Source organism: Vanacampus margaritifer, chromosome 2 (genome assembly GCF_051991255.1).
Source record: "Vanacampus margaritifer isolate UIUO_Vmar chromosome 2, RoL_Vmar_1.0, whole genome shotgun sequence".
NCBI lineage: Eukaryota > Metazoa > Chordata > Actinopteri > Syngnathiformes > Syngnathidae > Vanacampus > Vanacampus margaritifer.
In genome coordinates this window covers 39712747-39726881 of record NC_135433.1, presented here as the reverse complement: position 1 = coordinate 39726881, position 14135 = coordinate 39712747, and the positions used below count along the sequence as shown (strand labels likewise).

Sequence of the window (14135 nt, the reverse complement as noted above, 5' to 3'; positions counted from 1 at the left end):
GAGTGTGCACTCACATACTGAGTGGAATCCTCCTCCTCCATCTTAACCGTCAGGCGAGTCACAGCAGACAGGCAGCCCAGACAGAAGAGATGAGAACGGAAGGATATTTAACCATCAAATAATTGACCATCACATTTAGCTTCTTTCACGATGATGTCACCTGAGACTCATCCAGTAGGAGGTCTTTTATCCAAGGAAGATTCCGGGATTCAGTGCCGCTAGCACGGCTGTAGTGCACCTGGTAACCACGAATCTGACCTTGACGTAACCTTGGCAACACAGGCCGCCAAGTGACCCGAAGTGCAGAGGAATTGAAAGGACTGACATCAATGTGACGAGGGGCTGCGCTGGGAACTACACAAGCAAACATTCATGGATAATTAATGACTGTACAGCGGCGTCAGAAATTTTATACAGTGGAACTTCCAAAATGGAAAACACCATTAACACAACGGCAAAGTATTTTTTTTTAACCCAATAAAACCCTTTGACGATGCCTATGATAAAGCTGCTTTAAACGTGAATCCCCTTAATTTCTAATTTCTTATGAATATTCTGCCTGTCTTCCCATGTTTTTGTAACAAGCGCCTCTGGGTCTTCTTTGGAATTAAGTGGAGCAAAACAGACCTCTGATGCATAGGTGGGTGACTCAACTCACTTTATTTGACTCGAGTCAGACTTGAGTCGACAATTTTAGGACTTGCTTGGCTAAAACATTTGAAAGACTCGGCGTGACGTTAGCTTGGTGTTCATGAGACGTAACTTAAGATTTGAATCACAAAAATTGACATTTATTGTCTTTTTACATCTGAAAATCTGCATTTTAAGTTAGTTTTCCATTTTTGTGGTTTTTGAAAGAAAAATTATTTTTGTGTAATGCGCATGAATCTGGCAATCCATTAGTATGCTAAACTGCAGAATGCAGAAGTCATGTCATTAAGCTAGTACCCTGGCGGGAACTCCGAAGATTATTACAGTTGGATTCTAGGATTACGTTTCAGACAAGATTGTCCAAAAGAGAATGGCAACAAGCAATGTTTGTAATTCAAAGATAAGAGACACAACTTCAACTGCCACTATAAAACCCCAAAAGACAGGCGCACTATGCTAGCTTCACAGTCACCTGCTAGCTGGCCAACATGCTTCATGTTAGTTCTGCATTTAACTAGAGTAGGGAATAAACTAATAGACAACATGGTGATGGGATTGGGATCATTCAAACTATGATTGTGAATATGTGATTACAGCTAACTAGCAAAGTGGGTGCAAAGTGGCTAATGTGCTGGGCCCATGTTGTAAATGAGCAAGATTGTGTGTTCTAACTCCTTCCACTTACTGAGGACTAACTTGATTTGCTTGGTTTTTGTGACAGTTTCTTGGGACTTGTTGAAACTTGAAGCTGCTCTTCATAGCAATTTGCCCAAAAATATCTTACCATTTATGACTGAAACACCTTAGCTGTTCACAATGGGTACCCCTGAAAGCCTCTGGCAAATAGTTTTCAGACTGGATTCGGGTTCAAATTTCCCTCCCTCTGTCTGTGGATGTGACGTCATGTGCACATTGTGTGCGTGAAGAACGGAGTGTGCAGTTCCATTTTTGGCCACAGGTGGCAGTAGAGATTTGAAATGGAATTATCTGCGTTCAGTAGCTTTAAGACTTGACACTTACTCATGGATTGCACATATGTGACATTGACACACTTCTGCTCTGAAGACTTTAAGAGACATATTTTTTCTGAAACTTTTCTGCGAAATCTGAATGGTAAAACCTGACATGAATTTGACTTTCGAAAGTTCCACTGTAATCATCACTAATGCATCAATAGTCTTACCATCCTCATCTGTTCTGCAGAGTACAGGCAAGCTGTTAGGTCCAGTTCCCTCAGAAGTGGAAGCTGCCATGGTGATATTGTACCAGCTCCATTTCTCCAGGCCCTCTACTAGTGTGTCTGCCTGCCGGGCCGGGATTGGGAGCCCGGACACCTCCTGGCCCTGACCTTTGCCTCCTGCCCCAGAAACTCTGCGGTACCTCAGCTCATAACCTGCCAACTCGCCATTCTGGCCCTCCAGTGGAGGCGGCTTCCAACTAACTCTGAGTGAGGTGGAGCTGGCACTCTCGCAGGATACACCCTCGGGTGCGGCTGAGGGCTCTGATTGGACAAGGGTCAGGGCAGTCGGTAAAGCGTTTGAGAGTTGGGGGGTGAAAAGCAAGAGGGAGGAACGATATAAGTAAAAACACAGTGGGTAGGATAAAAAAAAGGAAACAATAAGAGACGATCGTAAACCAAGCTGAAAGAGATGACACCGGGATAAGCACGTGAATAAGAGCCAAGCGAGCACTTGGTGTACAAGCATTACACTTAATGAAATAAACCAGAGACAAGAGTATTGACCGTGAGCAGACAACTTAAAGCGGAGACGTCTGGGCTTGACGAGAGTACAGCATGTGTGCAAGTGTGGGAGTCAAAAGAGTCCTAGCTGACAGATTCAAGTATCTGCCCACTCAGCTGTAAAGCCACCGCGTGCGCTGTTTGCCTCAAGGGACAATCTAGACGTGCACCAAACCTTGGCGATAACAAAGCGCACCATGGGAAATGCATTGTGCTTCAGGATATAGTATGCTTATTTAGAGGGGGCCTTTCTGACATCTACTCTCCTCTTCTTTTTTGAGAGAAGAAAGTGAAAGGACAACAGGTTAGATGTATTGAGCACATGTTTGGACTCAGAAAATTGCAAAGATTTTGCGTGTACGGTACACGTCTCATCACAAACTGTGCAATTTAAATTCACATGTCCACACATACACTTTTTTTTTCGCCCGGCCAAAGCAACAGTTGTAGCCTACAGCCTCTAGGTCAGGGTTCACCAACCTTTTTGAAATTGAGAGCTACTTCTTGGCTACTTACAAATGTAAAGGGCTACCAGTGCGAAGCCCCTGTCACGTCTGACTTTGCTCTTCTGTAACATGCACACACTCGTGGCCGACAACAAAGCACTCGAAAGTGGCCACACCAGCGCAAAGCCCTGGTCAAGTCAGAATAAATTTTTGAACTCCCTTCCCGCTCACCAATCCTGCTCTTCTGCCTTCCTCTGAGCGACATCTCAACACTCACGGACTACAACGAGGCGCTCTAAAGTGGCCACACAGACAATCTGAAAATAAAATAGCTAGCTAGCTAACCAACTGTACTCTGCTGGATTACCAAACGAAGGAGCTCAAGTTCTGATATGGAATGGTGAAAAACTGTTTAATGCTAAATCTCCATAATTGAGGGCTACATTGTTCAGTGGACTCCCGCGATTTATGAAGAATAGGAAGCAGGCCAGCCCGCGACTAGCTAAAATCTGCGAATAATTGATGCTTTGGGCGTGGTGCCTATTGGGAATTTCAGGAGTTTCCAAACAGCCGATCCATTTCTGGGCCAGTGGCATTCCCCACCCCAATCCTAGCCCCCACAGTTCCTTGGCCGAATTTTGTTCCCAGCACGTCCCTGATTGACGACCAATATAATTGCAATGAAAATCTATTTATTTATTTTAATGCAAAACTTGAATAAGCAAGGACAAAGCAGCAATAAGCATTTTCCATGAAAAATGGGGCTTGGCTAAAATTAAATAATAAATAAATAATAAACTAAAAATAGAAAAGAAACATTAAATAAATATTTTTAAATGTTTTAAAAGAATTGCTAATACATGAAGTCCACTGTATTTAGAGGCAGATTAATTGCAGTAAATACATCTCTGTGAAGACACTGATCATATTCATAGTTATCTCAAAATAAAATAAAAAGATGATTTAACAAGGTAGGAAACTGATAAATAATTATATATGCCATGCTTTATTTCTATAAATCTCTGCAAGTGTAGGGTCCCCTCCAACATTCCAAGAAAATCACAATGTACCATGACTGGTCCGCTAATAGTAAATTGAGAAGAAGGTAATCATAGAAGTAGATCAACAGTGGAGTGGAGTTACTCAAGAATAACACACCTGGGAGGAAAAAAAGGTAAACATAATAACGTTTTCTTTTTCTTTACAAAACCATTTTCCAGCTCATCAATTATCACTGACAGAAAATATGCGGGCAAGATGCAAAAATGTGTAGAAATACAGTGTCAAAGTTAGGTTTGTGTAAACATGGCTATATGCGATACATCACACCCTAAAAAGGCAGATCTCGTGGTCTAGTCTTGGTCATCGAGATATGCTAAAAAGGGTGAAAATCCATCTAATAAAAAAATCACACGGTCTGTCGCTTACTTACCACATAGCAGGCCAACCCACAATCCTTTAAAGCTCCTTGCCACTGCCTGCTAGCCAATAACTGGCAGACATTTTCTCCCTTTCAAAGATATTAGACACCGATAGAGTAGGAAAAAAGTGGAAGGAGGGTGAAAAGGAGGAAGAGGCAAACATTAATCTGTGCTCCGTCTCCATCTGTCATGTTTTGGCTGTGTAAATAAAAAAAAAAAGGGTAGAGGCTGAGCGGAGGAGGAAGAAAGTCACAGTTAAACGCAGATGGATGGATGGGAGTGGACTTTGGACACATAAAGGAGATCAATGGTCAGATGGTGTCGCACGGTCGCCGGATCGTGCCAGGTCAGCGGACTTCAACTGAAATTTGTGTTTTCATGACATTTGTGTGCAAGGTGAAACACAATACAGCAGCAATGTGTGTGTGTTTTCATCAAATAGCTTCAAGGAAAAAGAAACATACTGGCTTGCGATGTCCTCTGCACCAGCTCATTGGTGAAAGCACCGATGCCTTTGTTTGAGATGGCTGCCAGGGAGAAGGAGTATTCTGTGTTGGCTTTCAGACCCTCCACCGTGTAGGAGTTTCGAGGGCCGAAGGTCAACTTCTCCTACGAGAGAAAGAGAGGCGAGGACGGTGTCACCAGCCGAGAAAGTGACGCTGGACACAAGGATCAGATCTCATATGCTCTTTCTCTATTGACACGTATGGAAATGCCATTAATCATTTCTAGCTTCCTGAAAAAAAAAAAAAAAAACAATACTTTTTTTTTGTGTGTTAGCACTATTGTGCTTTATAAAACATATACTGTGCACCATGATTAATTCACTATGGCTCTTTCTGGTGTGCGACTTGGCCACCTGGGGATGGTATAGTGAGTGGTACTATGGTCATGCAGACACAACGAAAAAGAGTTTCACAAATACTGTGACTTAGTAAGCTGAAGGATAAAGAAATAATGCTGTGAGTATTGTTATATTGTAAATGTTTTTGCTGTTTGTTTCAAATGTCCGTTAGTTTAAGTGTTATATACCACCACCACATAGATGCTATTTGTTAGCGCCACTATGGCCTTTCACACTGTGCGCTAGCATTACGCTAGCCGACTTTAGGCAAAGCTGCAGTAAGCGCCTGTTTTAAAATGCTCTTTTAATTATTTAAGTTTTTTATTTAGATTGACCATAACCTTCAACTGGGAGTGGCAATAAACAGCATGAAAATACATTTTTAAATAATTGTTCATTATTTGCCATATAGCTGCTTGCTGTGAAGTGAAGTGAGTTGGGGCACACATCCAACACACAAATACAACATAGTACATTACAGTAATTAACTTTAAAAAAACAACAAAAAAAGTTTCTATTTTTATATTTTCTTTGATCATTTTTTATTACGTTTTTGTAAAATATAGTGCTATTTTACAACAACGTGTTAGGGCCACGTATAATATATATTTTTAGAGGGGGGTAACATTCAGAGAAAAACAAAAAAACAAGCGTAGTTATAGTTTAGACGAGGTGCGCTGGCTTTTGTCCACCAGGAGCTAACGTGAGGATTCGTTGGTGGTTAATGGGACTCTGTTTATAAAATGAAAAGGCAGGTTAGAGAAAGATTTCTTCTTAATTTTAACTTTATTCGTCATCAGTTAGAGTGACAACACTTCCTGACCCCCTATCAGCTGACCAGCACTAACCAATCAGAAGCTAGCATACTTTAGGTAAATGCAAGTGAATGACGGAGAGCAGCAGATTCGACAAATCAATTTAGCGGCTTGTACAAAAATATACCAACATTTATGAATGTGTAAATAATAATTCTGGAAACAAATGAACACGTAAATATACATTTTAATAAATTAAATTAAATGCTTGATCCTCAGAGTGTGGACCTTTGCAAAGAGTGCTTGACATGATATGGTTAATCTCTGCTAAAGCAATTACTATCTCCTTATTTAAAAACCTGACCGAAAAGTATTGGCACAAACAAAGTGAGTATGAGCTGGCTCACGCAGAGCAAAATAACTCATAAGTCAAGGTATGTATAGGGTAGAGTATAGAGTCACACATTTGCATGAGCAGGGCCAATGCCACAAAGTCGGCTAATTTTAGAAAGACGAAATTTTAAAAAGTGGTATAATTCTTGTTGCTTGTTGTATTTTGATGAAAGCATGTCAGACGTGTTATTAAAACCATTTCAACATGTCAATTTGTCTACATTCATTGCAAATTCCAATCTTCAGCAGGTAGATTGTCTTACCAAACTGCCATACTTGACAGGTTTGTAAAGGAGCTCGTAATTGATGATGCCCTCCTTGGTGTATGCGGGCTCCCAGGTCAGCTCAATGCTGGTGTCAGTCACCCTCCCGATTTTAAACTTTCCGGGTTGTCCTGGAACTAGAGAAGGTAATAAGAGAGATTTTACTCACATAGATAGATCCAAGAACTGTATTAACAAAAATAATACAGTAAAATCACATTTTTATTTCCATCAGGTCCAAATATTACAACAGCTCTCAGTGCAAGCGAAATGCCAATTAAGAAACTTTTACCAAATAAGTTGAACTCTTGCTTTTGCCAAACTTTGATCACAAACAATTCAAGTGCTATTTTATTAATTCTTTGTCACAGTTTCAAAACACCTTTTCGACTAATTCCATGTGATTTATGTTGTAATAACCAAGGTCTTCTTTTATCAGACGTCTACAAATATTTTTACTTAAACCATATGTTTCTTTTCCTGTAAGAGCTGGAAAGTGACAAAATGTTGAGGTACAAGTGTCCCAAGTCAACACGGGAATTTAAACACGTAATGCCATCACAGATTTGTGAGCATTAATCTCGTCACGCCTGCAGCCACATAAAACCTACAATTTTTGCAACCGCTGTCGTCATGACTTGAGTAGCTTGAACATACCACATTTTTGCTCCTGTTAATCCTTTCTACAACTCTCCAACTCTCCTTAAGTGTCGGCTTGTGCAAGTTACTCATTTGAAGGATGCACATGTTGTGACAGGCCACGCCCAGTATTTCACAGCAGCTGGGTTCCACTTGTCATCTGAATAAGCTGCTTGGTGATTTGCATGACATGCAATGGTGATGCTGCAGGGCAATGGGGTAAGTGCTCCAACAATTAGCACTGTGTTCCGGTTTTACTAATTTAATCTATTGTCACTCTCTCAAAATAATTTCCTAAATCATTGTTTAGATTAAAAAAAAAAAATCAAAATCAACTCCTCATGATGCAAATGGTTCGTTTTTTTGTGTTTCCTGAAAAATCAGAAAAAAATGATTTAGGTGATTATTTTAAGAAGCCGTCGATATGTAATATTTAATACCAAGGATGGCCATTATAATGATTAGGTAAAAATTTGATCTCCACAGTACAGTACCACGAACGTAGTTTTCAGTCTTTTCACATCTTTTACAGCAATCATCTTCAAACATGTATTATGTATTTAGGAACAAATTAGTGAATATACTTACATGGACTTTAATAAAGAGACTGGAAGAGTTACAGAAGTAAATACTGTATTGGTCAATTCATGGATTTCAGCTATTTGTGAGAGAATGGAAAAATGTACCAAAATAATAATATGTTAATTCATAAAAAAAAAAAGTTTTTCTGTCACATCTATACTGCTTTTTTATTTTTATTTTTTACTTTGCCTTGAAATTTCACCTAATGTTCCTATATTTTTGGGAAGAGTCTACAAATGCTATTGATGTCATTATACATACAGGATGCACCTCATACTGTATGTACTGGGTAGAAACCTTGTACTGTATGTCCAAATATGGTCAGTTTCCTGTGTTGATATTATCGATTGTCTTGTTATTTTCTAAACACATTTTAAGTGTTGAAAATAGCTTGAGACCAAATTTCTTCAGCACGGAACTGTCTGAGAAGTGTTGTAAAACTCGACCTCATCTCTCACTTTGCGGGAGCCGTGCAGCATGACGTTGCCTCAAGATTGAACGCTAGAATCTTTTTTAGTTAATAACGAGTGAAAATTGCTATATTAGAAACATTTGAGATGAGCTAAGCACATTTCAATCAATCATAGTGTAATTAATTAGCAATTTTTTGGGCACATTAAGTTAGTGACTAAACATGATTTTGATTACTTTTTTTCCCTATTTTTACTGCCTGAGCATCCACTGCAGCAAGGTCCCTGTAATTAATTAATTAATTATGATGATGATGATGATGATGATGAACAACACCAACCTCCTGGCATAACTTTAACGTGGACCGGGTCAGAGAAGGGCCCGTCCCCGACTGAGGTGAAGGCCAGGACTTGGAGTGTGTATGTCTCGGAGGTCACCAGACTCTGTATAGTGGTGATCACACTGTCCTGGACATTATGGATCTTCCACTCATTCATCGGCCGGGACGGGTCCATGGTGTAGTACACGCGATAGCCCTTCACCTGCAACACGGCAAGCATGGAGAGATTGACGGATAGCGTGTTGAGCTTTTAAGGTCATCCTGGACTGAGCTGTGTGACAAGTGGTCTCCCACTTAATCTCACTGTCTTGCATGCATGGTAATCCATAAACCTTTCATTCAGCATACAAACAACTAGTATTTATCACAGCCAAGGTCGTCATCCATGAATTATGGTTAGGTCAGTCCAGATGGCCACGCCGGTTTGTGGTTCACGCCTTGTTAGAGGTCACTGTCATCAGGTGATGACCTCCCGTGGCTGAAGGTTGGACAAAACACCTCTCATATAAACTGAGTGCGTACTCACTATGTCACCATATTTGTTTACTGTCCTCACTCATGACCTCCACCAGCAATCTGTTGTCACTCCTTTATTAACTTTAATCCTCATATGCACTAAATGCACTTTTGTGAAAATTGTAAATGGATCGGCTGGCAAAGAAAATGGGTTTCCAGTGGGAGTGCTCTTAATTTAGAGCAGAAAGCACCTTTTCTTTCTTTAGAGATCGGGGTGGTACTTATGTGCTCGCGGGGGTAGAAAGGTGGAGCACAATCTCTGTGTAAAGGACATGAACTGTACACTCCAAAAAAGCTCCCAGTGGGGAAATTTATGAAGGCTTTAATGTTTTAATCTCCTTAAAGTCGAGGCGCAAATCTGAAACCTTGTTAGTCTGTCCTCAGTAAAAGCAAATGCAATTTCAGATGGGGATAAATCATTTTTTCCTGTACTATTAGCTGGCACCAATGACTCTACTGTTAATGCCACATGAAAGTAATTACAATTTTAAAGCAATCACTTTATTGCTCTCCAGTGAGCTGCTGGATGTGCAGAATTGAAACCTGTTATATGTAAAAGAATCAAAAATATCTGTAGCCTTAATTAAATATGAGTAAAAAGACCACTCAGCACTCTAAGCACAAAACTATATATATAAAAAATATACTACCCTTTCTCATTCTTAATTGAAATCAATTTGCAAGATATGGGCACATGCAAGTGGACACTTTATTACAACAATACAATGAGACCAAACAGAAGAGCAGTATAAAAATTGTGCCTTTACAAATATAATGCACCGTTTTGATTGTGCTTATTTTTACAAACCTACTGTATGTTTTGATACATCATTGTTTTCAAAATCATATATGGATTATTTTTTAATTTACAAGAATTAAGTGCAAATTAGCTAAATGTCATATTTGTATTAGATGGGAATTTGCAGCACAATCTTGGTTATTGGGGTCCCAAAAGTCACTGTAAACTTATTTTTTTCTATTTTGTTTCGTTATTTCGTTTGACAGCTTAGGCATTGCACTTTTTGAAAGCATATTATTCCTTGCCCATGTCTCACCAATTGACATTGAAGCAGTGTGGCAAAATTGCCACCTGGCAAGAAGCTTTTTTGTCCTCAACTGCAGCGCCAGTTTGAGAAGCTTCATTGCCGTCACACTGCTCACACGGCTAGTACAATTACGCAAAGTTTCTCACTTCAAACTGATTATAATGCTCAACAACCTGAAGTCGGTACAGGTAAAGCTTTGTCACTCTACAAATCATCTGCTAAATCAAGTTGTTTTTAATTTTATGCTGATTTCCAGTGCAGCCCTCCAGATAGACTTTTGCCCTGGCTTTGCGCAAACGCCTGCTCTAAGAGTTCAGTGTTTGCTTAATGGTGGTATTAGCAATGTCTTCTACATCATAGTTTGTTAAGAATAGAACCTGTTTGAATACATTTGCCATGGATAGCATAAATTGGCAGGTACAAAGGTTCTCAAACAGGCACTGAACTGCAGTAGGGGACAGAAAAACTTATTGCCAAGTGGCAATTTTGCTACGTTGTTCCAATGTCATTTGGTGAGCTATTTGCAATGGAATGATATGCTCACAAAAACTGCCACTGCTATGCTATCAAATACTGATGGTCTTATGTTTGTTCAAATGATATCTGAAGCAAAAGGTTAGGGTAGTGTTGAGTTGTGGGCGGGGTTGTAATAGTTTTGGAATTTTCATTGTAGTTAGTAATTATTTTGTTTTGAGTTTTTTTTTTTTTTTAACAATGTGTTGATTCTTTTTTATTTTAAATGTTTTCAGAACAGGTTTTTTTTAAGTCAATTTTGTTTTAAGTTTCAGTTTGTTACACAGTAAATTACGTAGATTAAATTTTACTCTATTTAGAGTGGGACTCTGTTTTAGAGTAAATTTACAATTTATATTTACACTCAGAAGAGAGTAGAATAAAGAATTGAAATAAATAAATAAAAGTCCCTCAAGGGTTGAGCAACAAACTCACGACTTTCATCTCTGCCACCTGGCCTATACCACTCCCACTGTGTGTTTATATCCAAGAGGAGACCCAAAACAATGTTTTTGGAGTTACGAAGATTCCAGCTGACACGAGCGATATACTAACACACAGCAGGAGCAGCGTGGCTCAGGGAGTAGATTGGCGGTCTCCTAAACTGAAGTTGTGGGTTTGTTCCTTAACCTCGAGTGACTTTTTTATTATTATTATTGTTTTATTTTCTTCCAAATGTAAATTTAACTCTATTTAGAGTGGAACCAAAGAGACTCACTTCAGGGTAAAATTTATTCAACAGAATTTACTGCGTAGTTTTAGTTTAAAAAAATAAACATCATTATTTTTTGCAAGACTAAAAAAAGATCTAACACAATATAGAACACAACAAGCCAACTAAATACTTCCAAATTTGCTTAGCTAAAATCCTTGCGCATGAAATTTAATGCTAGGCATAAGCGCATGTTTTGTTGCCTGTAAATAACATCTGACATGAAAAACAAAGAAATAAAATCTGACTTCCCACCTGCCCATTTGGCTCCTCCGGTTCCTCCCAACGGACCATCACCGTGTTCTGTGAAATAATGTGGGCTTGGACATTTCTCGGCGGGCTGGCCGGGGCCTGCTCTCCCGTCCGGGCCTCCACTCGCATAGAGGGGGGGCCCTGGCCAATGCTGTTGAAGGCCGACACTCGGATCTCGTACTCGGTGTTGGGGTACAGCCCACCAATGCTGTAGCGAGTGGTGGTGATGCTGTCTACCGTCTCGTACTTGCTGTCTGGACCTTTGGCTCGGTACTGGATGATGTAGTAGGAAACCGGGTCGGGGTTACCAGAGTCCCAAGTGATGGTCACGCTGGTGGCTGTGGTCTCGGTAACGAGGGGAGTGCCTGGAGGCTTTGGCAAAGCTGAAGCAAATAGAGTTTGATTAGGATTGATTAGTGCCTGAATAAGGTTGCAAAATAACGGGAATTTTCAAAATTGGAGACCTTCCATGGGAATGAAATGGAATTTTTGGAAATCAAAGCAGCGAGTCTCTTACTCTTGACTAAAACCTGAGCGGTGGCCTCGATGATACCCAGACTACTCATGGCCACGCACGTGTAGTTGGCCGACTCCCGCACGCCGTTGAGCTCCAGCACGTTCCGGCCAATCGGCATCTCGTCCTCGGGGGTCAGGTCCTCGCTGCCCACCATCCATTTGACGTAGGGCATCGGGGAGCCCACCGCCACGCAGGTGATGTTGACGCTCCCTCCCGGCATGATTTCGTGGTTGGAGGGAAGGATGGAGAAACGAGGGGGGACGCGGCGCACTGGTGAAGGAGGAGAGAGGAGAGGGCAGGGGGTTGAGGGAGGGCGGGGAGAAGAAAGGCGGAGAGAGAGAGAGAGAGAGAGAGAGGAGGTCGGGTGAGGGGGAGAGAATCAGATAGAGAGGCAAAGAGCGAGATGCAGAGAGAGTGAAGAGAAGAGAAGGTAACAGGAAGGGGGAGAATGAACTTCAGGGTTTTTTTTTCCTTTTACAGAAATTACAAAGGGATATTTCAAGTTTAGTCCCAATTACGTTATGGTACTGATGAATTCAACAGAAAGACACAAATCTTGTTGAGCTCACCCACACAAAGTGAGCTGACAAACAATAAGAACGTGACAAACTCTTGAGTTACGCTTCAACAAGGGCATGACAGCTACAATCAGTTTCTCTTTCTGGAAATGTTATATTGGTTGATTAGAGTGTAAGATTTTTTTTATTTCATTTAAAAGTAATATAACATTTCGTCTCTGGCATCGCTTGGAGCAAAAGCTTTCACGTAGCAATTATGCCTACAGGATAGGAAAATAAGAAGCAACTTTAACAGCTTCAATCTTTGTGAGAAGATTTTCGACAAAATGTCGGCGTGTGTCTGTGGGAATTTGTTGTCCAATTAGGCACATTTGAAGCTTTGTTCTATTTCCTCCCAAAGGTGTTTGGTGGGAGTTCTTTCACACCAAACTCACCCAGCATGCCTTTAAAGGCCTTGCTTTGTGCATTGGTGTTGGAACACTCAAGAAAGCTCTGCATCAACAAGACACGACTATCCAAAATGTATTGGGAAGATGCCTGTGAATATTTGTATTCATCCAGACCATTTTATTGTCAGGAGCATTGGATCTTTTGCAACTGAACTTTTCTGGTTGTCCAAGAAGACATTTCACCTCATATGAGCAGGTTTCATATGCACCATAGAACAGCTTTAGCCTGAGCATTGGTCTGGAAACACAAATGTGTATCCTGTTAGTTAGAGGCATGCCCCCAACCGAGAATGGTTTCACTATTTTAGGATGAAAAACAACATTAAGAGAGAGAGAGGCCTCTGGCAGCTAATGACAGTTGCTTGGGTGGAATCGCTTTGACTACATTTACATGCAGTCACTAAACCTTTCAAAACCCAAATGTAAATCCATGGAAAGTTAAACACCAGTGTTGTAGATTTTCGAGATCGGTCTTGAACTTGAGACTTCTTAAGGGACTCGGTCTTGACTCTAAATCACACTCATTTTTACTTCTTCTACGTCTTGTCTCGGTCTTAGACAGGACGGACTCTAAATTTGTTATCAAGAATTGTATTGTTTCTGTTCCGAGTCCCCATCAAATAAGCTTTGAGTAGCTTCTAAGGGGCGTTTCTTTCACATGTAAATGTATGTTTAGATTGCCTTCATAACAAATACAAGCTGTGGTATTTCAACGTGTGAATAAATTGAACTTGAAAGACCGGCCAAGACCAGGCCAGTACTATTATGATCAGTAGGCTACAGAATGCAGGTGCTTCGATGTTATTTTATTCTGTTTTCTTTTTTGTGATTCTTCTTCACACGCAAAAACCTGAATATCGTCGCTGTCCTATAAAAAACACTTATGTGCATTTTTGGGATGTCTGCATTCAGTTTCATTCCATAAACGCAAAAATGTAAAAAATAAAATAAAATAAAAAAAAGCCAAAAATGGACATGAGTGTTTTTCACAGGACAGTGATGATTTGCTCTTATTCGGAATTTTAAAAACCTCATATATTTGGTCATATAAATGTGATCGGGGTACCTTCTTTGAATTTAACATTGATTTGACTTGAATACGTACACTTCGCAGCATTTTCACGTT

The 14135-nt window shown here is 40.3% G+C and overlaps 1 protein-coding gene across 1 annotated transcript in view; it reads right to left on the bottom strand.

Annotated features, from left to right (window-relative positions):
- Positions 1-14135, bottom strand: part of LOC144044846 (receptor-type tyrosine-protein phosphatase S-like) — a 125714-nt gene that overhangs the window by 31565 nt on the left and 80014 nt on the right. The window contains exons 8-15 of the mRNA XM_077559505.1: positions 12043-12312; positions 11529-11908; positions 8487-8688; positions 6515-6651; positions 4724-4868; positions 1835-2152; positions 161-354; positions 15-41 (exon numbers count right to left, since the gene is read on the bottom strand). Coding sequence (XP_077415631.1) covers positions 15-41; positions 161-354; positions 1835-2152; positions 4724-4868; positions 6515-6651; positions 8487-8688; positions 11529-11908; positions 12043-12312 — 1673 coding nt within the window. The remainder of the gene's footprint in view (positions 1-14; positions 42-160; positions 355-1834; positions 2153-4723; positions 4869-6514; positions 6652-8486; positions 8689-11528; positions 11909-12042; positions 12313-14135) is intronic.